Here is a 23,952-nt window from a genome sequence, read left to right on the forward strand (position 1 = left end):
AAAACGGCAAAAAAAAACGGGCCGATTTGCCCCCAGGGTGGACAGAAAAACAAAAACACAATCATGGCCACCTGGAAGCGACCCTTACCCAAGGGGTCGCTTCCCAAAACAAACACATTGCCCCAACAAAAATCCCTGGTGCTAGTGGGAAATTTCTGCCCCCCCAGGGGCAAAACGGCTGGAAAACGGGCCGATTTGCCCCCAGGGGAGGCAGAAAAACAAAAAGTTAAGTGTGAGGCCACCTGGAAGCGACCCTTGCCCAAGGGGTCGCTTCCCAAAAGCTAAAAACAAAATCCCTGGTGCTAGTGGGCATTTTCTGTCCCCCTTGGGGGCAAAACGGCAAAAAAAAATGGGCCGATTTGCCCCCAGGGGGGACAGAAAAACGTAAACAAAAAACATGGCCGCCATCTTGGCTCCAAAAAACAACCCTGGTGCTAGTGGGGAATTTCTGCCCCCCCTGGGGGCAAAACGGTCAAAAAAACGGGCTGATTTGCCCCTAGGGGGGGCAGAAAAACGAAAACATAGTCACACCCCGCCTGGAAGCGACCCTTGCCCAAGGGGTCGCTTCCTATAAACTAAAATTAAATCCCTGGTGCTAGTGGGGGCATTTCCGCCGCACGATCGCGACGCTGTGCGCGATCGTGAGGCAGAAATGCCCTGCAAAGAGACATCAGGGGAGAGGAAAATCTCTTCCCTCTCCCCTGATGCCTCTTCGCTGCTCCCAAACCCCCGCCAGCCAAGAGAAACCCACCTTCTTTCAAAGCGCGCAGGAAGCAAATGGCTTCCCGAGCGCTGGGAATCCCTGATGATGTCAGCGCGCGCTGTGCGCGCTGACGTCATTAGGGATTCCCATGGGGGGGGGGGGGGCGGCAGCGGAAGCTCTTCCGCTGCCGCCCCCAGGAAAACAAACAGGATCGGAGACCCTCGGGGGCAGCGCCAGCACTTCCCCCGAGGGTGGGGCTGATAACGAGCTGGCCTTGTCATCCGCGCACGACCGGTGCGCGCCATGACGAGCCCAGCTCGTCATTAGCCCCGAAGGGGTTAACGGCACGAGAAGTGTTCATGCGCTGCCCCGTGCTGCGGGTTAGCTCCACCTCTCCCTCCCCAGGATCATTGCTTTTTTAATTTTATTTATTTATTTTATTTATTTATTTATTAGGTTTTATATAGCGCAAACTTAATCCCAAAGTATATCAGAGCGCTTTACACTTGAGGGAGTGAGGTAACATAACAGTACGAGAGTCAAATAGGGAATATACAAAAGCAATACAATGGTGCACATAGAAGACTCAGGATAGATCGTGGCTAGGGGTATAATGTGCTATGCATTGAAATAGAATTACAAAGGGGAGCCAGTACAATAGTAAAGAACCAGAATGAAGTCCTTTCTTGAAGTGTGACGGATGCGCTAATAGCTGACCTTCGCTCTTCTTATGAAGGTAAGAACTTGTTCATGAGGAATCGTTTTGCTTCCCAATTGAATGCTGCCTTGGAGGAGATTCTCCGGATTTCCGGTGGGAGAGAGTTCCAAATATTTGGAGCAGAACCGGAGAAGGCTCGTTGACATGTTCTCTTTTTGCGGAAGCTCTTGGGTTCCAGGAGGAGGGAATTAGCACTCCTTGACGGTCTACCCCCTCCGGATAGTATTCACTTTTGCGCTAGGTAATTGGGGGTTTTGTAGTGGATGGCCTTGTGCACTAGGCATGCAATCTTTAGTTGAATTCTAGCTTCGTAGGGCAGCCAGTATAGAAATTTTAGGACCGGGGAGATGTGGGCATTTCGCTAAGGGCCCGTAATGAGTCTGGCCGCAGCGTTTAATGATGCCTTTAAAGGAGCCAAAGTGTATTTGGGGAGTCAGCATAGTGTAGCACTGCCATAATCAAGCCTCGGTAGAACAAGCTCTTGGACCACCTGTTTCAAATCGGCTTGAGGTAGGACAGGTTTGAGATTCCTGAGAGTTCTCAGAAGGTGGTTAACTCCCTTGCTTACCTTACTGATCTGGGTCTTCATATTCAAATGTTTGTCCAGTGTGATTCCTAGAGATTTAGCTGAGTCAATAATGTGTGGGGAGCAGTTGAAGGCTGTGAGTTGGTTCATCCAGAGGTCAATATTAGGAGTGTGTTTCGGGGGAGAGATGAGAAGCATACTAGGAGTGTGACAACAAAAACCATTCAACACTGATATTGAACAAATAGATGGAACTAGCAGAATAAAAGATGGACCCTGTTATCAACATTTATATAGTACACTTCCACCAATTTGTATAATTCCATCGAGGTTTCAGAGTCTGGTGCGTGTACATGCATGCACTCCAAAAGGAAATGGACACATGTGGAGAGTTCAGTGGTCCCCATGCATCATCAATATCTATCTATGTACCTCAGTGTAATACACGCATAGTCTGAGCAGAGAAAGAGTATCAGGTAATAGTAATTGGAATATTCGGACCCAGGGGCATACAGATAGGTGGGTTGCGGGTTTCTCCTCGTAATGGAAAACTCCTAGGGGATCCCGTTACCTGTGTTCCATGAAGTAATTGTCAAATCAGACACACGTTATCACCGGCCTGGAGAATACCAGCTGATCGGAATTTATGGTAACACCGTGAGTTTTTTATCATACACTTATGACCAGAGGTTAGGGTACGCCTTAGCGTGTGTATACCGCCATGGTCTTTTTACACTGAATAAACGGTCCTGATGAATGCTTAGCAAAACATGCACCATCACATAAGCTGAAACATGTTCATGTCGACCTAATACCACACATCCACGGATTGCCCAGCTTCTTAACTCTGCTGGCTTGGATCCGCCTTTTGCTTTTAATCAGCAACCAGAACACCTTTAAATAAAAACAGTTTATAGGTTGTTTCTGGTTACTTCTTAAACCTTGCACTTTATCACTTGCACTTATATACACCATATCACCTGCTCCGCTGCAATTGCAGGCGTCGTAGCACACCGGAAGGGCATTCGGCGGTTCCGGTGGGGACCCTATGATGAAGCATGTCACCCCAGGTGGTGAGTGAGGGTCCTTCAAAGATATTCTGTATTTATCTTTCTCTTTTTCTCCTTCCGTTTCTGTAGTTTCTACGGATTCAGCCACTCTTTTGTTGTTACGAATAATAGTAATTGGAGCTCAGTGTACGTACAGAAAAGAAATTCTGCTAAATCAGATTCTGAAATTAATTTAAACATTTAGGGCCAGATGTAGGTAGCCAAATACCGGTCGGTAACGGCCGAAATTACCGAATTTCAGCCGTTACCGACCGGTATTTGGAAAATGAGATGTAGGGGTCAAAATTCAACCAAATCGGTAAATACGAGTCGGTATTCTACTGATTCGGAATGTTCCGAATCCTTATTTACCGAATTCTAATTTACCGAATCTGTAAATAAGAAATGGTAAAAATTACTATCAAGATGTAGGAAACCTAAAAAAAAGAGTCGGTATTTACCATGGATTGAAAGCAGGTGGTAACCAGGTGCAGGCTATAAAATAAGGACCCAAAATACAACAGTGTTATCAGAATGGCGGCTTTCTACGTCATAGCAAGGCGGCTACGGCTACGGCTACGGCTACAGGCAGCAGGAGAGAGGGTATGGAGAAGGAAGGAGCAAGTCTACAGGCAGAGGATAACGCTCTTCCAACTGACTGAGCCAGAGATACTGCAAAGGTACAGGCTAAACCCCCACACCATCCTGGACTTGATCAGGGACCTTCACCCACTCCTGGATCACCCAACACTAAGGGCGTACGCAATCCCACCCCATGTGCAGGTGCTGTGTAGCCTACACCTGTTTGCCTCTGGGAGTTACCAGAGTGTGATTGCTGCAGTAGGTGGTGTGTCCCAGAGCTGCCTGTCCCGTTTCTTCAGGAAGTTCCTTGAGGCCATGATGCAGAGAATGCATCATTATATTAGGTTCCCTGACACACCTGAGGAACTTGCGAAGACCAAAACAGATTTCAATCAACTGGCACACTTCGCTCACGTCATAGGCTGTATAGATGGCACCCACATCCCACTCTGCCCACCTGCAGCCACAGAACACATTTACAGGAACCGGAAGTCAACGCACTCAATCAATGTGCAGGTGATATGCAACGTTGGCAACATCATAACAGACATTGTGGCCAAATTCCCAGGAAGCACCCACGACCCTGGCATCTTCCAGAACAGCGGGATATACACACGCCTTGTTGCTGGAGATTTCGGGGATGGATACCTGCTAGGTAAATAACTGTGACACACCCTAATAGTCAATGCAGATGAATAAATCATGAGTATGTAACTAATGGCACTCTCTTTTCCACCTAGGCGATAGTACTAATGCTCTGCGGTCCTTTGTTCTAACCCCCTACATTAATCCATCTACCAGGAGTGAGAGGCGTTACAATGTGGCACACAGAGCAACACGCAGCATTGTAGAACGCACATTTGGACTTCGAAAAAGCAGGTTCCGCTGCCTCCACAAGAGTGGAGGTGCACGGCAGTACACTCCAATCATCTGCTGCAAAATAATTGCGACCTGTGCCATGCTGCACAACCTTGCCACCAAGGAAGGCACAGAGGTGGAGATCACACATCATGAGGACATTGACGATGAAACAGAAGAGGCAGAGCCCTATGCAGCAGGAGCAGCGCCAGCAACAGATGGGAGACCTAGACGAGCAGAGATCACACGCAGCTACTTCTAAGTAAGTAACGAGACACAGGCAGGCTTAGTATTTGATTTACGTAGTTTAATAGTCACTACGGCAGTTTACTGATACCACACCATGGTACTACAATGTCTGTATTCCACACTGGGTGGTCACAGTTTACCTCACCGTGACCTGTCCTGTGGGTTGAGGGCATCATCAATGTTTGCGCCCACGCACTACAGTGCGGGATGCACGAGACGGGGTGTCAATGGTTGCAGTGGTGCCTGGGTCAGCAGATTGGCGCCTGCTGCTCCTTCTAATGTCAGGAACAGGAGTGCTAGAGCCACTCCTGCTGGTGGAGTCTACTGTGTCCCCGACACCTGTGTCCCCAGCAGTGGCTGCCTGGTGTGTGAGTAGTAGCTCCATTGCAGAGGTGACTCTCCCCATCCCCCTCGACAAATCCGTGCAGCAATGCACAATGTCATCCTGCATGGCGATAGAGTGCCGACATAGCAGGGAGGTTGCTGTTGCAAGCCGGTTCATGGCTTTGGTCTGTTGCCGCATGCACTGTCGATCCCTGCACCTCTCGGAGTGGTCTCTATCTAGTTTTTCGCAGAGAGCAGTCATGCACTGTGTCATGTCCCTCATTCCCTCTGCCATGGACTGCATGCTCTCTGTCATGGAGCCAATCCCCCTGGTCTATGTTGGCCATTCTGGTATTCAATGTGCGCACCTGTCTATCTACAGCTAAAATGCCCTTTGCTTGCAGGCGCTGGACTTTAACCATGGTGGCCTCAAGACCACAGAAGACCGACTATCCATCCCGTCCTTCGCCTCTCTCCCGTACCCTTCCGCCTCGGACACCTGCACCCACAGCTCCAGATGAAGTCTGCTGCCCAGCGTTGTCAGCCAGAGGTGGATTTGTTGGTGTAAGACCCTCCACATCTTCCTCATCTGACGTCTCCAGAATCCTGAGAGGGGGCACATCATGCCTCCTTGGCCTTCCCAGCACAGATGACTCTGAGGTTGGTGTGGGGGAAAGTGCTGGTGGTTCCAACTGTTGTGAGCCAAACAGCAGAGGTGACAGAGGCTGTGGTGTGGTGGCTCGCTCCGGTGTAGTGGCTGCCTGCGCTGTGGGGGGAGGGAGGGGGGTGTGGCTGAACAGTGCTTTGACCTGCTCTTTCGGGTATTTTCTCACTCCTCTCCGTTGCCGGTGCCCTCTCCTCCCTTACCTGCACTGTACTGCGCAATAACTCTCCTGTGGACAGATATGAACATTGGGTCAGTGGTGTTGTACTCCTGTGTGTCATTATTAAATCACATTCCTATCACACAATTGCCTAGTCCTCAACAGCTTATTGATGTAGTGTGTGGCATGCCTTGCTGATTTCTATGTTGACTGCATTGATGTATGTTCCTATGACTACGTCTCCCATGATGCATTGCTGGAAAAACCTAAAACCAGTTCTGGAGTGTGATGCAGACACCCACATTGGGGAAGGGGGTCAGGGAAAAGGGTGGGGATTCTTGTCCATGCATCTTACCTTGTTTTTTTTCAGCTCTGGCTGAGCTGTCAGCATCCCCGATCCCATGGATACTTTCTGGCTCCACGGTGGATTCCACCAGCTGCTCCAGGTCTGTCAGTCTTGGTGCACTGTTCCTTCCTCCACCTGTGGCTCCGGCTTCCTTTCTCTGGGCTGCAAGTTTCTTTTTTGTTATGATCCGCAGAATACCATCTTTTTTTCACGTCATCAATGTCCCTGTGTATGACCCCAATGGCATGGACCTTGGACTGGATCTTCAGCCAGGTGTTCCATTTAACAGACTCTTCAACATGCAGAGACTGCTTGCCGAAGAGCTGGGTGTGGTGTTTGACGACCTCCTCCACCAGCACCTGCAGTTCTGCTGGGCTGAATTTCATTTTCCTCTTGCGCTCAGCTCCATCCTTCTGGCCATCCTGGGACTCCATAATGCAGCTCAGCTAGGCTCAGGGCAGCCTGTTCCTCTGTGTTTCCTCCAGCTCTCCAAACAGTTCAGTTGCTCTGCACCTGCATGGGTGTGGCCACTTCCAGGTGGGGAGGGGTACTTGCATCTGATTGGTTGGTTCCTCTGTTGCTTTGTTGTGGGGTGTGGTGGGTGTTCCTGATTGGTTGACAGGCTCAATTGGGGTATTTACCGAATCTATAAATACAGATTCGGAAAATACCGATTCGCTAATTCCCATTCATTCCTATGGGCCTGGAGGCCCATAGGGTTGAATGGGTATTACCGAATCTGTATTTTCCGAATCGGTATTTACCGATTCGGTAAATACAGATACGAAAAATCTGAATGTTACCAACTCGGTATTTTTTACCGATTTTTTTACCTACATCCCGTTTTCCGAATCTGAAATATCGATTCGAGATGATTCAGTATTTAAGAGTCGGTAAACTGGGATTACCTACATCTGGCCCTTTGTCAGCAGCAAGAGTTGAGGGTAGTAAAGTGGTGTTTTGAACAGACACACATAAAAAACACATCTACAAACATCACAATTATCCTTTTCTTATGATCACTCCAGTTTTATTTGTGACTCGTTTTCCCCACCACCCAAAAAAAGATATTTCTAGAGGTGCTTTTCTATGCACGTGAATAAATGGCAATTCGCAGGTTTCAGACGTATGCCTGGGCACTTGCAATCCCTTGAACGAATATTTTAAATACGTTGGTAAATATGGTGACATTTCTGCCACTGCTGGTACAGGCAAGGACCCAAAGTTCACCCTATGTGAAATACTTGTCGGGCCTGGTATTACTGTTAATTCTGGCGCTCCATGGCTAGTCATCAAGTTTCCATGCTTGTGGACAATTAAATCTTTACCTCAGGCTGTGACTCGTTTTCAGCTGCCTGCTGTCATAACAAACAGCCCTCGCCAGGAGCTACTATGCATTGCAGATAGGGTTACCCATTTCCTAGAGAAAAATAGCGGCTATTTGTCAAATTTTTACAATTTTGCAAAGGTGTGAACCTGATATTTAAATCGAACTTTATATAAAATCAATTATAATCATTTTTATTACGGCCTTTCTCACTTTGTCGACTTTAATTATCAGTCATAGATCATTACGGCAGCTCTATAACACATTTTTTAAGGACATATTTTCGTTTTATATTTACTGTTAAGAATAAGTAGTGGTAAAAGGAAAATATGGGGCCTGTTACACGGCAGAATACAAACACGGTTCAAGGTAAGACTACTGTATTTTTATTTGTTCGAAATACACAATTTCTGCAATTTGCCTTATGGTTACCAAGAAGAAATTCTTTATTTAACACAAACGTAGCAAATTTTCTTGTCGTGAAGGTAAAGATGGTTGTCTGTTTCTCGCGTATTTCCGGCTGTCGTCTCAAATGTCTCCTTTCTGCCTCGCCACAAAGGTTAATCTTTTTCTGCCAACGTGCCTTTATTAGAATTATGTTGCTCTTCTGTTTATAGGGAACTGCATAGTTGACTAATCCACCAATTAACAAACATAGCTGCATCCATTTAGTTCTACAGATGCCGTGCCTGAAAGATTATGGGCCATGCAGATGACACGTTTGCATGTCCGATTTCTGGGGCGTGGTTATAGTGCTGCTCACCCACAGTGCACAACTCGAGTGTGGCTTTTCTGCAGACCTCTTTTAGGCTTATGTTTTGATGGCACTGCCATTGTTCATGACTCTGAAAGCAGCTGATTATTCCTGCATAGTTTCATGCTTTAGAGTTTAGAGGCAGCCAGGAAACAAAATAAGTAAGCGGCAGACTTCCAGTAACATGGCTTTATTGAAATCCACTAACCACTAATTAAAGCGCGGCCGCGAATGCAGCTCGAGACACTCATAAGAAGCGCAGCCCCGAATGCAGCTTGCGGTTACAAGCCAGGATTCACCCCTCCTTGAATTGAATCAGCTTCCGACTTGTAGACTCATCCTCCCTGTTTACAGTGTATAGTTGTCTGTGCTCTCTTAATGGGGCGTTCGGGACATATCTGCTGTTTCCCGCATCTGGAAAACTCAAAATCATGCCCTTTGTGTTAACCCAGAGACCTCTCTTATCAAGGTTACCCTTTCCGAACCGCTCGCTAAGTGGTGCAAGTAAGTCATCAACTCACAAAATTGTGAAAGGTATTGAAAACTTGGCAGACTTTTCAAAAATGCAAAGTTCACCAAATTAGGCAAATAAATAGAGCAACAGATTGAGAAAACAATGCCTGCTGCCGTCTGGGGTAGCGGGTGTACAGGTGGTGCTGTGTAGCCACACCTCGCCAGTGCCCCTACCCCTGGCACCTACTTCGGAGGCAGATGTTTTCTTTTTGTTCGCCTCTAGGCAGGAGCACCCTACGAATGAAAACAGAAACAAGAGCCCTGGTTGAAAATGATAATTACTATCACACAATTGAATTTTCCAAAACTCTTAGGTGACCTTTCTGATGCCCTACACATTAAGCTATTAGTTTTAAAGCGAAAGACCTGACTCAGAACGTAGAAAAACAAGCTGGCTCTGTGGGGAACGCAGAGCACATGTTAAGAATGGTTTCAAAAACCAAACAGTGACAGGCAATGTTTTGCTGCCATCTAGTGGTCAGGAGGAAGTCTGCTGACTTCTTAATTGTAGTAGCGTTCAAGTTGTTCCAGGCAGGAACAGGAAGGCGTAGGACCGGAAGCGGAAGGCGGCCATGCTTGTTTGCTGGCGCCGACCGCTAGTGGATGCACAGCCCCGATGCTCCGGGAATAAATACACAAATTGATAAACTCTACACGAGTATTGTGCACTATTACAATGGCGACGAGGCACGGGATATCATGCCCGATCACACACGCGACCCTCGCAAACACACGCATCTAGCGTGAGAAAGTGAAACCAACCACCGGAGCGCGGCAGAGGAGCTGAGGCAGCAGGAAATTGGCGCGAAGGGGCACCAGCACCACAGCAAGCCTAGTAAGAGCCCCAAATTAACCCCCAATTAACCCCCAGGGCTCTGAGGTCCTTACTGCCCAGTGGGGTCAAGCTCACAGTGGACAAAGACACGGAGGGGCACTGGAGATCACCACGGGGAGTCACAAAGGCACCAGGGCATACCACAGTAGAACCCCGACGGTGACCAGACACCCAGGCAGAGCAGGAACACGCTGGCGGAAACAGCGAGCTCATCCCGCCCAGGGGCAAGAGGCGAATCGCAGGCTACAGCCATCCCCTCTGGGAGTAGACAAGAGGAGGACAGCGAAGGAGAGATCAAGGAGGAAGACGAGGGGGAACAGGACGCCCCAGGCAGTCCGGCCAGACAGGCAGTTGTGGTAGCGAAGACCAGGAGAAACCCACCGACCATGGCGAATCAGGGCACGTCTCTCACCCAGTTAGTGCCATTCCTTACCAAAAGTGGAGAACCGGAAAGGAAGTGGGAAGACTGGAAGAGGTACTTCCTTAATTATCTAGAAGCGCTGGAGGAGGAGGTTGACACCCCATTTACGAGCAAAAGGAAAAAGAAGATTTTGCTTCACAACTTAGGTCCAGAAGGGCTCAGGATATATGACACCATCGTGAAAGGCGAGAGAGCAGCGGGGGACAATGAGGTGTTTGATCATGCCATTGAGGACCTGGACGCACATTACAGACCAGTGGTGTGTGTCGCCATTGACAGATTCAACTTCTTCCAGAGGAAGCAAAGGAGCAGCGAATCGGTAGATGAGTACGTTGTGGCATTGCGGAAGTTAGCCCTCACGTGCAAATTTGGGGGCTTGCATGATGAACTCATCAGGGACCAGATAATCATGCATACTTCCAGCTCCCATATACAGGAGAAACTGTGGGTAAATGGTGACGCTCCTCTCAAGGAAATCTGGGCGATGGTCAAGAAGGCTGAGCTATCGAGAAGGTGTGCTCAGGCAGCGAAGAGAGATGCCCAGGATTCACAAACGGTATGCAAAATAATGGCGCCAAATAGAAGTGACCGTTGGAAGCAGAACGAAACGAGGAGGAACCATGGGGGAGGTAGAGCTGACGTCGCCACCAGACCACAGGCGGACAGCAAGTCGCACAAAGCAGGAAAAAACCAGTGTTACAGGTGCGGTAGCAATGCCCATCTGGGAAACGACAAGGCGTGCCCCGCGTTCAGGGCCAAATGCTCTTACTGCAACATCTTTGGACACTACGAGAAGGTGTGTCGCAGGAAACCCAAAAACGCAATGGTGCGTTTAGTGGACCAGGAGCAGCGAGATGACTCCAGCGATCAAGACGACACAGTGGAAGAGGAGGAAATTCTGTACATAGATGTCCAGATACTAGAAATGGATAGCTCCAACGCTGATAGACCTCGGCTCGACATGCACATAGGGGGGAAACCCTTGGAGATGATCGCTGACAGCGGAGCGCCCATATCCATCGTTCAGAGACAAGTCTGGGAAAACAACCTTGCGCCAAGAATTAAAGAAACCCTTCTACCCATGGATGTGAGGCCGGTCACGTACACCGGGCAAAAGATCCCCATGTTGGGATACTGCCCACTCATGTTTGAGTTCAGAGGCCGCCAGGCGCAGTGCAAGCTGTATGTCGCAGAAAGAGGCCCGTCCGTGTTGAGTTGGAAGGACCAGGGAGCATTAGGGATTCAGCTCAACCCAGGAGGCATTGAGAAGATCCTACTCATGGATATGGGGGTCAAAGAAAATGTGCAGCTGTGGCAGACGACGTATCCCAAAGTCTTCAATGGACAGATCGGTGAACTAGGAAGATACACGCACCTCATCAAGCTTAAGGAAGGAGCAGTGCCAGTGGTGCACAAAGTGAGGAACATCCCGTTCCGCAGCAGAGAGGCCGTGCAGACTGAACTGGACAGGTTGGAAAGGGAAGGCGTCATCAGGGCGATTGAGAGCGCAGAATGGCTTTCTCCCCTGGTTGTTGCCCAGAAACCTAACGGCAAGGTACGTGTCTGCGTGGACTTAAGGGAATTAAACAAGAACATTGTCATAGACAAATTCCCCTTACCGCGCATCAGTGAAATGTTGGCGAAGACAAAAGATGTCACATGGTTCTCCACGGTGGACTTGTCGTCGGCCTACCATCAAGTGAAGCTTCATCCGTCATGCACCCACCTCACATCATTTATCACACCGTTCGGGTGCTATGAGTTCGTGAGGATGCCTTTCGGCCTAGCTTCGGCCGCGGCGGTCTTCCAGAAGATCATGCACAAACTCTTGAAGGACCTGAAAGATGTCCTTTTCTTCCAGGATGACATTCTGGTAATGGGGAAGTCGAAGCAAGATCACAATGTGAAGCTACACCAGGTGTTACAAAGACTGCAAGACAACGGGTTGACTGCTGAATGGACAAAATGCAATTTGGGAGTCCAATCAGTCACGTACCTTGGCCACGAAGTGAGTGGACAAGGAATAACCCCAAAGAAGACAAACATGAGAGCCATCATGGAGGCGGTCACTCCGGCAAAGAAGGAAGATGTTCGGTCATTCCTGGGAATGGCCGAGTATTATAGCAAGTTCATTCCTCATTTTGCAACGAAGACACACTATATAAGACAACTGCTCAAGGAAAGGAACAGATTCCAGTGGGGAAAAGAAGAGCAAAGGGAGTTCGATGAGCTCAAGCAAGAAATGGGCACAGCCATTCCCCTCAAGGGATTCGACCCAAAAGCAGAATCCATTCTCACCACAGACGCCAGCGATCGCGGCCTAGGAGCGGTACTGATGCAGAGAGCGGAGTCTGGAGAGATGTCAACGGTCAGCTTCGCCTCACGCTCGTTGGCGCCCAATGAAGAGAAGTTCAGCGTGGTGGAGAAAGAAATGCTAGCAGTAGTCTGGGCGGTAGAGAAATTTCGACAATACTTGTGGGGAGCCAAGTTCCTGGTGAGGACCGATCACAAGCCCTTAGTTCGTGTCCTGACATCAAGCGGACATGATCATGCTACTCCGAGAATCGCCAAGATGACCCTTCGGCTATTGGACTTTGTCTATGAAGTTGAGCACATTCCGGGGCCACAGAACAAAGTGGCCGACTTTCTGAGTAGGGCGGCAGCCATGGACGAGGCAAGGAGCGAAGAGAGGCAAGAATGGGAAGGTTACGTGGTAGCCACCATCCAAGACACAGAGGAAGTGATAAGCGCCCAAGACTGGGAAGAGGCCTACAAGGAAGACACCGACATAGAGGCCTTGAAAGGGTACGTAGTCCATGGATGGCCAGAAAAGAGACACTTGAAGGAGGAACTGAAGAGATACTGGGAGGTCAGAGAGGAGCTGTCGTTGGCAGAGAACCCGGTGTTCCTACTCCGGGGTGACAAGGTAGTACCGCCCCGGAACATTTTGGAGCGTTTGATGTCCTTGCTGCATGAAGGTCACCAAGGTATCACGAAGACGAAAGCTTTGGCCAGACAAGCATACTGGTGGCCTGCCATTGATGTGCAAGTAGAACGGCACGTGCGCACATGCGAGTCTTGTGCAAGGTCAGACAAATCCCAGAGCATGATGAGACCGCCTTTGGGAAGATTTCCGATCCCGGATGGCCCATGGGAAATGTTGTCTGTGGACATAATGGGACCAGTCCTAGACAAGGAGGGTACTCAGAAGTACGTGGTGGTTGCAATTGATAAGTATTCCAAGTGGCCCGAACTACAAGTCTTGGAACGAGTGGACACCGAGGCGGTAATACGTTTCTTGCGAACCACATTTGTCAGTGAAGGCATCCCAAAGATCATCACCTGCGACAATGGTCCCCAGTTCACTTCGGAAAAGTGGACAGCTTTCACCAACAGAAACGGCATCGAAGTTAAGCACACACCGATCTACCACCCGGCGGGGAACGGCCAGGTGGAGCGCTTTAATCGAGTGATAATGGGCACCATACAGGCTGCCATTGAAGATGGTTTGGACTGGGAAAAGGAGCTAGAAAAAATGATTTGGGCGTATCGCATCACACCAGGGAGCACATGATACAGCCCTTTCAAGATCTTAAGAGGTAGAGACGCCTTCACCAAAGACAACGCAGCATGGAGGAAATTGGTGATACAGAGCAAGTGGTCACCGGCGGTGGTCAGAAAGAATTTAGAGAGAGCGCAAGACGTCTACACTGCTCATTACAACAAAAGACGTAACACTCAAAGTACAGAACTGGACAAGGGGGATTGGGTGAGGGTGAAGCTAGCCATCATGAAGAGAAAGGGGGAAAGCAAGTTTTCACCTCCCCTCAAAGTAGTGGAACCCTATGCCCGGTCAGCCCTGCTGAGCGACGGAAAGATATGGTCTATGGACAGAATGGCAAGGTGCAGCAAGATACTGAAATGGGAAGATGAGATGGAAGAAGGAGCTGAGCAGGTTTTCGAAGAAGGAGAAAGTGAAGGTGGAGAAGGACGAGGAGAGAATGTTGGTGAAGAAGGTGAAAGACAAGGAGAGAACGTCGAGGGTGCAGAAGGACAAACAGAAGGAGAGGAAAGAGAATGGAGAAGGTCGACAGGAGAAAGAAGCAGAAACGAAGAGGGAAGTGAGAAGAGAGCAAAGGACGGAGAAGAAGAGGGTACGAGAGAGTGGATGGAACACAAGAAGACAGGAGGAGAGAGAAAGGAAGAGAGAGTGGAGACCCGAGTAGGAAGAAGGGTTAAGGTACCGGAGAGATTCAAAGACTATGAAATGGACTGGAAGTAAGACTTTTGTAATTTTGTTGTTGTGCATAAAGGGGGGAGATATGTAGTAGCGTTCAAGTTGTTCCAGGCAGGAACAGGAAGGGGTAGGACCGGAAGCGGAAGGCGGCCATGCTTGTTTGCTGGCGCCGACCGCTAGTGGATGCACAGCCCCGGCGCTCCGGGAATAAATACACAAATTGATAAACTCTACACGAGTATTGTGCATTATTACATTAATGTCCACACCACGCCACTGCTATCCTCTGGAATCCCAAGAGACCCTCTCATGTACAGAAAACAGTGCCGGCGCGGTCACAACGTGAATACGGAGCCTTTGAAATAGGAAACTGAACAGATGGTGAAGCTGCTCGCTCCCGCGAGGTAAACGCCACACATGCACCAGCGTTCATTGGAAACAGTGCAGTTCATGCACAAGTTTCGCAAAAAGTCCTGAGCGTTTACAAGAGGCCCTCCTAAGCAGCGCGTACGCGCTGATTAGGCTCGACCTAATGAAAGGAAAGGCAATCTACAAGCGAACTATCTCCCGATTGATTACTCTTTACATGGAGATCTGCTATGCCATGGTCTACAAGGAATCTCCTGGAGGTATTTGTGCATATTTTACTGGAGCAAAGTAATCTACCTCTCCTGTTGCGAGAACGGGACCTGTAGCTGATATCTGTAAAGCAGCGACCCTGTCTTCCCTTCACACTTAAGCAAAACATTACTGCCTGGATTCCTAATTGAGGAGGGCTGGACACTTTGTTTTACAGGATCTTTTGGTATAAACAGACGTGCACCCACCACCTGATATGGTATTGCTTGCAGATTTTATTCAAAAGGTGAGGAATTAGGAGGTAGATGTATTCATCAGAAAAAAATAATTACTTGACTTCGGTAATACTTTTTCTGGTGGATACAGTATCTATTTGGAGATTCTTCACCAACCCACCCTCTTCCTCGTTGCATGTCTGGAAATACCAAAATAATCCTGTTTATCTATTTATCCGTTCATATGTATAGATTTTGTCTACAATGAAAACTGCACCTACACTTTTGATGTTAGGTTCATCTGGTCGTCTTATCCCCTTGACCACACCCATTCCTATTATTGTCCAGCACAGGAGAGGAATATCAATAGCAGCCATGAAGTTAAGACACTTTAAAAAAAATGAATGGAAACTGACATAGTGGCGCTGAAAAGGCGCTTTATGGCTCCAGTGGCATTCTTGAAGCCGGTGGCCCCATCCGTGTGGAGGAGTTATTGAAAAGTTTTCAGTCCAAGCAGGTGCCTGGGGATATTCAGGAGGTGAGGAATCTGCAAGTAGATACCATAGCCACCAGAAAAAGCGTTAATGAAGGTAAGTAACTTCACATCTCTTTCTTAATGGTTTTCATACAGGGCGAAATTCTCAGTTACTGTTTTTTTATCACAGTTCACCAGGTCATGATCTTTAACTGACGTCTGTTTGGTTTGATTTGCAGTATTTTCACATTGTTTAATGAGTTTTTGCAATACATGTTGTATTCTTATGAGGAGCAGTCAGTAGTTTGCATGTAAGAGTATGGGTGCTTTTATTTATCTTAATTTGTGGATATCGTTAATGTGTGACCTCTAATATACTGCCAAAGTCATTGTTAGATATATTAAAGAAGAATTCGGAAACAAACGTATGTTTTTGTTTTTAAGAAGTTTTGAATATTTCCTGATTTGGCCAAGTAGTTCATCCATGGTGTTTGCGTAAAGTTTTTGAATCAGGTAGGGAAATGGGTTGGGTCTAGAGTCTATTTCTGTTAAAGTGAAGGCAGATACAGCATAAAGCTTTTCTTGTGTCATACTTTAGGAACAGAAGATTAATAACTAATGTCTGGTCAACGGTGGCCAGGCCAGGACAGAATCTTTGTTGCCAGGCTAATATCACCTTCATGTCTTCAATCCAGTCTTTCACGTTCCATAGGATAGCCTTTATTAAATATTCTTCATCAATTCAATTGGTAGGGTAGTACTGCTTGTGGTCCAGTGTTTTACATTACAGTGGACAGCAATACCTACCAATTAAAAGAAAAAGTTGGGAGACTGGAGGGCCACCATTGTGCAACACTCAAGGTGACTTAATTCTAAACATGTTCCTTGGTGCACAGCATTATCCTGTAGTAGAAACAATACATTTCTGTGATGCTTCAGACCTTGCTGTGACTAGAATTATCAGCTAAGCCCCTCGCAAACCGGTAACTGCAGACTTGCTGTGCATGGACATGCTGGGTGATGCTAAAGCAGAAGCCTGATTGGAAGCATGGATTGACCTAAATGATGAGCCTGTTCTATCCTTCTACCTGTGGAAACTCCATGCACTTCACCCCGGCAGAGGGACATGTGATGAAGCTAGCAGATCGGAGTGTTCCTAATCGAGCCCCTGGAGTAGCAGTGTCTGCTTGAGGCAGATTAGTGAGCGCCCAACCCTGGATGTGTGCTAATGTGCTGCTTTTCTGTCTGTCCTCCTCTCTTGTCCTCAGCTGCTTACATCACGAGAAAGAGGTGAGGTGCGGTAGCTCTGTACTGGAGTGGCTGGCAGTAAGGCAAACTAGTGCCGACTCATAGAGGGCTAGTGTCAGTTGCAGCTGCAGTCAGCTGCAGTATGAGTGACACTTCATTTTCCTGGCTCTGCTGTTATTACTCCTTGCCACTCTGCCTAGTCCTCTGGTCATTTCTACTCACCTGGGAGATGCATGGTTGGGGGCACTGTGGATGCATGATCCAGGGGGCTGTGCGACTAATTGACTAGGCCACATCGCGTCTGCCTGAAACCCTCTGCTTTCAGGATGTTTATGAAGTGAGACTGGTGACCATATTGGATGTCTTCATAAATGTTAGCAGGGAAGGAGCAGCCTTGGTAGGCATGCAAAAAGATGCCCATTTGTTTTGTAAAGTAGGCCATGTAAGTCTACTTCTAAAGCAAATACTGTTTCCTATGTATTTTGGCTTGATGGGAATCGTCAAAAGTGGTGTTTTCATTATATTGAGAAAATACGCAAACCAAACAAGGACTACTTAATTTGCCACACGCAAGACCACCTGTAATTAACCTGCCATTCCACAATTCCACAGCATTGTGGACCTTAATGAATTCTCATCTGAATCTTTTGTCAGTTTTACTAGAAATTAAAACTAATGTCATGGAGACAATTTCCCCTCTGGATGGCCCTGATGGGATGGGGGATACCATGTAGCTCACATTTGAGAAACCTGTCGAACAATCGGGAAACAAGTGAGTCAGCTGAAAGATACCATGAAACCAATACCAGCAATCATCCATAAATTAAATGCTACCATTAAATGTCTCCAAGTCTTAAATCTGGATCTTAAATCTATATCACTGCACAATAAACTTTGCATAACAGTAATAGTGGAGTACACACTTGGTCTTTATAAATGTGTTTGTAACTGGTGGATATATGTCGTCGGGGTTCAGGTGAAGCTGTAGGTATTGAATGTATGTGAATTGAATTGTCAGAGAAAGGCCAGAAATGTGATAGCATGGTGTTAAAATTCTATTGTTGCGGCACACACTTGTTACACCTGGTACATATCAACTTTGGTAAAGAATTGGTATGTCATCCCTGTTTTTAAAAAAAAATTCACACACACTAGTGAGTACTCAGGTCAGTTTTTAGTAGGCTCAATATTTCTGCTGATGAAGGCCCATATAGATACATTAACGGAGTCACGTTCACATTAATCATTATTTATGCCCATAACCTAAATTCCCCGGTTGGCAAGGAGATTGGACGTATGTACAGATTCTGCAGACTCACACTTTATAAGGCCTGTGAACTTTAATATTGTGCTGCAGTTTTCTCTTGATAGGTCCATCGCTATTGCCTGATCTGTTTCGAAATATGATGCAATCATTCAACAACTAAGGCAGTTACATAAAATGTTTCATGCCTGGAGATACTCTTAATTCAGAGTGAGATACCTAGTTTACGTATTAGTCATCCACACAAGTGGCATCTTCCTGCATATGTTTAATATTGGTGTCCAAAGGGCTAACACACTGGTTGGAGAAGGCCGAAGCCTATGCCTGGTCTTGGTTTGATCATTCAGCGGTGGTGGCTAATTTGAAGATTTGAAGTGTTAGACATTTATAATTTATCAGTTTCCTATTTAATTAGCAACAAAATATGCCATTGTTGCTGCTTTTTATGTTTTGTGATGTACTAGCTAATTAGTTATTATGATTTTATGTCATTATAATCTACTGTATGATTCCAGAACTACCAAAGCAATCATTAAAGTTCCCATGTGGCGTGGAAGTAGAACTCACTTTCCATACTGTCTTCTCTAACATAATGCACGTGTGTGCCAAACTGAAGTGGACACCCCCTCAAATGGCTGACGTCCGGGTTCTTCTTTGCATACCATTGGTAAGTTAACAATGTCTTTCTTATTTCATCATTATTTTTACTGAGGAGGTGAATGAGCTGACCGTTGGAGTCCTCTTCTTTGTCCTGGGTATAAAGGGATGCAGCTCTAGTCCTTCAGAGCTCCTCACAGGTCACAGAGGGCTGTTCTTCTACAAGTCCAGAAAGTGTTCTGAGGAAGGCGGAATGAGCGTCCCAATTTGTAGGGTTCATCTGGCGAGGCGGGTGACTCCTGAGCACTTCCTAACCAATGGGGTAAAAGTTCCCAAGGGGAAACCCTAACAACGTTTTCAGTAGTTCTTGTCTGCCCCTCTGCAAAAATCCCACAGTGCCCCTCACCCATGAAATCCAAGATGTGAAAACCCTTCTCCCCTTATGCGGAGCCTGTGTGCCTAAAGAGGTGTGGCCAGGGTAATGAGAAGGGCCCTTCTCTGTGGTCACTCAAAACCAATTCTTCAAGTAGCTTTCCTCCCTTTGGGTTTGGTGCAAGCATGCCTAGGGGAGAACATTTGGGGCTTTCCATGTTCCACCGAACATTTGATTGTGACAGGTCAGGCCCCTTTGAAATTAAGTTCCTGAGGCCACTCCAACTGGTCTTCCTGTCAGGTGAAGCAAGCACCTTCCCACTCCCATGCCATTGAATGTGCTCTAGGATCAGGTTTAACAACTCTTTCACACCTAATTCAGGCCAAGATCAGCTAGGCAGTTGATGGAGAGCTAGTGAAAATTAACCTCCAGCAGCTTCAGGCTGGTTAAAGATAACTTTTTAAAAGACACACTCCAATATATTAAAATCCAACTTTACCATTATATTTAAATTGTATTAAATATAGGTCTTTGAATGAAGTCTGTAGCTGGTACAGGTCACAATTTATAGATTATAGTGTATAATCTATACCTTTACTTTTCCTATGTACCAGCTACAGCCTGCCCAATGACAGTGTCGTTGTGGGTCTAGTTACCGAGACAAAATGCCATTTCTAATGTCACACAAGTTTCTCTCTTTAATATTGTGCACCCTACCTTGTGGGCAGGAACATGTGCTTAGTGGTGACTTATTTAATATTCATAATCTGGTTAACCTACCTGACAAAGGGTGATTTTGACAAATATCTGCAACATGGTTCAAACTGCTGCTGCCAAGCTGTTTAGGGTAGGTCCGAGGCCATGTTGCCACTGTAGTGGATGCCACAGGTGTATTTCTGCACCATATACCATGGCATTATGTATAATTTAAATGTGCCAATCTGATTTTAAGCCATTTTCTACATGTTTTAGGGGTTAGGCCAGATATGCTAGACACTGGATAGTAGTGTCTCTGTATTGGAGGTCAAGATAAAGCAGCAGGTGAGTCCAAGAAAAATAAAAAAACTGGGGATGACCACCTAAAAAGGGGTCACTTTGCAAATGCAGCAACACATGGGACCAAACTGGCAGAGTTAATAAAGACCCTCATGACTGGGCGGTAGTCCTTTTTAGGTCTCGCCTACGACGAACGCGCTGAAAGCGCGTTCTCGCAAGCAAGAACTATAGTCGTCGTCTCAGCAGTCTGAGACCGACAAAGTGAGACAAGACCTGGCCGCGCGCAGCGTTTCTCCATAGGATAACGTTGTGCGCGCGGCCAGGTCTTGTCTCCACAGCATGGCAGGAATGGATCGGATCGCGTCTCGCGCCTCTCTGGAATGCAGGGGAGTCTGCAGAGAGGCGCGCCGCGCTGATAAACGCTTCCATGAGCGGCCCCCTCCTTCCTGTTGCGTTACCCGCACGGCGACATCTGTTTTCAATTAGGAAAACAGATTGCTTGCTGTGGCGAGCGCGTGCAGCACTTCACCAGATCTGTGTGTACAACCTGCAGTAAAGTTAATGTTGACTTAAATGTTGCCTTTTGGAAATACCCAGAACAGCTGCAGCGTGTTTCATGCATATATGTAACATAAGGCATTTGGAAGTGCAAACATTCTGAAATGCTACAAGCTCTCTGAGAACGCTCTACAAATCGGAGATTTTCTTTGCCAGTTACGAGATTTCTTGGAAAAGATGGCTCGATGAACGAACACAGCTTTTGGTTAAAACAATGACAACACACATTTGTGACCCACCGGGAAAAGACCGACAGACAATTTCAGTGCATTATGCGCAAATATTACCATTAAAAAAGTTAATAAAACAAGAGGCACAGACTGATAGAAATCTGCAGGTGTGAGTCCTGGTGACGTTGGACACAAGATAATACCCAGCAGGCACAACATTTCTTCCAGAAATCTTCCGGCTCCACTGCGGCTGGGGCTCGTGCGCTGGCCGCACAGCGAGCAAGGTCAAAGGCGACGAGGTGATAGACACCAAAATGTCAGACAGCCTACCGACTGTTGTTGCCATGAGATGCAACAGTCAACATCAGTCTGATAAGCTATCCGACAGGAAGGTAGGCCTGAAGAGAGGGGTGCTGGCCGACTCCATGGTCGAGAGGTGAAGGGACCCCACCGGCCGCAATAGGTACCATCTGTGCTTCCAGCAGCAGGGTCGAGCAGCACACCTAGAAGAGGAAGGGTTAACGTGCATGTGTCAGACAGCAGACAGACACCCCAGGCACACAGCGGAAGCGAAACTAAACTACTGCAGGCGTGGTGCAAGCACGGCATAAACTGTCATAGCCAAGAACACTTCCTGAACTTGCCACACAAACTGACCTTGAGTCAGAACTGCGAGCAGGCTTGCATTACACACAGTTTACCCTTCCCATCTCCCAGTTTGAAGAGTTTTGTCTGGACAAACACCAAGGTCTTGTGAAATGCGTGTGTGCGATCACTAGGAGAGAAGCTTTCAGCCCAGCAGCCAGTGTTCTTCAGAAATCCCCAAACAAAGGGTTCAACAGGCGCCTTTTCTGGGTAAGATTACCGCGCACGCAACCTATGCGTGTCTGTGGCCTGACGAGGCAGAGCATGGAAACACAGGGGTTGGAGGGGGGGAGGAGAGGATCGACGCCGAGGAAGGCCCCCGGCTGCTGAACAGACTGACACGAGGAGGCTGGCAATGATCAAAGGCGGCTTTTATAAACGTTTGATTTCCACTTTCCAATCTAAATATACAGAATTAGAAAAAACCATGTCAGCTCAGTTGTGCAAAATGGAAACCAATCCTCTTCTCAGCAGAGAAGTTCGGGAAGTTTTAAGGAGGCATAAAAGGCCAAGCAGGCACAGGAAGAGGTGACCTGGGCTTTCAAGTAAGTGGTGGGATACCGAACAGCAACACAAAGGGACATGCAAGACGGGTACCTCCCCCACTCCGTACCCAGGGAATGCCCCCACTCACGATCCAACCACAACATGTACTGGTGACGTTGTATGAAAATATCTTCTAGGAATGTACACCAGGCCCGTCAGTCCACTACAGACTCCCGAGGGAATGAGGTGCAGGCCATACATTACCTTAACACATATTAGTTTCTTGTTGGTGTTAAGCAAAACCATCCACAGATGTAAGGATTTCCAACACAATAGAAAAATAATAAGTTTTTACAGTTAAAAAAGTGAAGATGGGTGGGCTTGTTTCCACTGTGAAGTTGTTCCTTCATGAAAAGAGGCCAGTTTTAAGATGAGAAGTGTCAATCTACTTTCCGCTAAGAGCCCTACTTGCATATTTTAAAGGCAAAGTTGTTTCTGGGCAATACCGTCATAGTTGCTGCAGAATCTACACTAAAAGGGTCAGCAGTTTCCAAGATGATGCAGAGTAAAAGACACCGGCATCTACAAAATGTTGACTTTTTATGCTTTTAGCCAGGGTTAATTTTTATTTTTATTACATTCCTAGCTCACAAACAACAATAACCGATTACTTTTTTAATGTAGCAATTTTCTTGTGCGGTGACTAATGTTACTGGTGGGCTTTTGAATGCCTGCATCGTCTTTTGATTTTTATTAGATCATGGCTGTGTTTTATATATAGGATGTTGTGTGACACAAAGGTCGCCGTTTATCAGACAGCACAGCTGACTGGCTGGCTATGCGAAAGACATCTTGGTGACTTTCAGAAACTTGACCTGGTGATTCACTTCCGCCCATGGCTTGCTATTGGCTCTGTGGTTTCTAGCTCACGTCAGTATTCTTGCACGAACTCTTTTTCTGTAATAAAAGGCCTTTAAATCTTATCTCGCCACAGTTGATGAGCATCCACAGACAGAGGTAAAATGTTAAGCTGTGTTTTCTTGTGCGCCTCGTTTTTATTTTGCTTTTGAGTTGCTCGAAAGTGAAAACGTTTATATAACACGCATTTGCAATGCAATAGATCTCACATTTATGCGAGTTTAAGCTATTGGCATTGTAAATGACAATGCCTTCTATTTATGTTTTTAAAACGAAAACAAAAATAAAAGACATTGTTATTTGCAACGCCAATAGCTCAAACAAGCGTAAATGCGAGACCTATTGCATTGCAAATGCTTGTTTTAATTGTCAAAGACAGTGTGGCGCCACACTGCAATCATGATCGGACCTTTTTAACACACAATGCATTACTTTATTTTAGCAACTATTTGAACTGGAACCAAAATCTGGTAAACTACTTACCAATGAATCTTAAGGTCCCACACCAGCCCACTTTCCGTAACTGAAGGACAAGAACATGGTACAAAGGGACTATATTGATGCAAAAATGAAGTTGAGAAGGATGTGGGAGAGTCTTTTAAACACAAATGCGATGCGTCTAGATGCCAAGAAAAAAATAAATATTTAGGAAAATGTCAGTTGATTCGAAAGGCCCTGTGGATACCAAAATTGATAGGCCCCTCGCTCATATGTCAGTGCTGGAGCTAATTAATCACTGTTCCTCCCACCCCAACTGCTGCAACTTCTTACTCACGGCGAGAGACCCTTTAAAAGAGGGACCAGACCAGAGGAACCACTTTAAGGACACTGAACTCAAAGCATTCCTGCTAACTGTATGGAAAGTAATTCGAAAGGCAAAGAGCTCCATAGCAGTGGGTAATCGCAGCTTTAGCATAATTCTCTTGTTACCCTATTGTTATGGGAAAGAGGAAGGCTATTGTTATGTTGTGTTTCATTTAATTAATGCATGTAGCTTTAAGGCTCGTGTTAGAGCGAACTGTTCCATGGAATGCTTTGCTCCTTATGTATTCACATTCTATGAATAGTCAGTTGCAGCCTGACTGAATGCGGTATAGTTGTGTTTCCTGACTGCACCTATTTATTCTTATAACTTGAATAAATCTTCTTGAAGAATCCTGCC

At 46.8% G+C, this 23,952-nt stretch overlaps 1 protein-coding gene across 18 annotated transcripts in view; it reads left to right on the plus strand.

The window, feature by feature from the left end:
• Window positions 1–23,952, plus strand: part of LOC144826666 (mucosa-associated lymphoid tissue lymphoma translocation protein 1-like) — a 1,784,778-nt gene that overhangs the window by 1,639,253 nt on the left and 121,573 nt on the right. For all 18 annotated transcript variants that reach the window (XM_078685246.1, XM_078685243.1, XM_078685249.1 and 15 more), the window contains one exon: window positions 18,563–18,714. In XM_078685246.1, the coding sequence (XP_078541372.1) occupies window positions 18,563–18,714 (152 nt within the window). The remainder of the gene's footprint in view (window positions 1–18,562; window positions 18,715–23,952) is intronic.

Source organism: Lissotriton helveticus, chromosome 3_2, assembly GCF_964261635.1.
Source record: "Lissotriton helveticus chromosome 3_2, aLisHel1.1, whole genome shotgun sequence".
Taxonomy (NCBI): domain Eukaryota; kingdom Metazoa; phylum Chordata; class Amphibia; order Caudata; family Salamandridae; genus Lissotriton; species Lissotriton helveticus.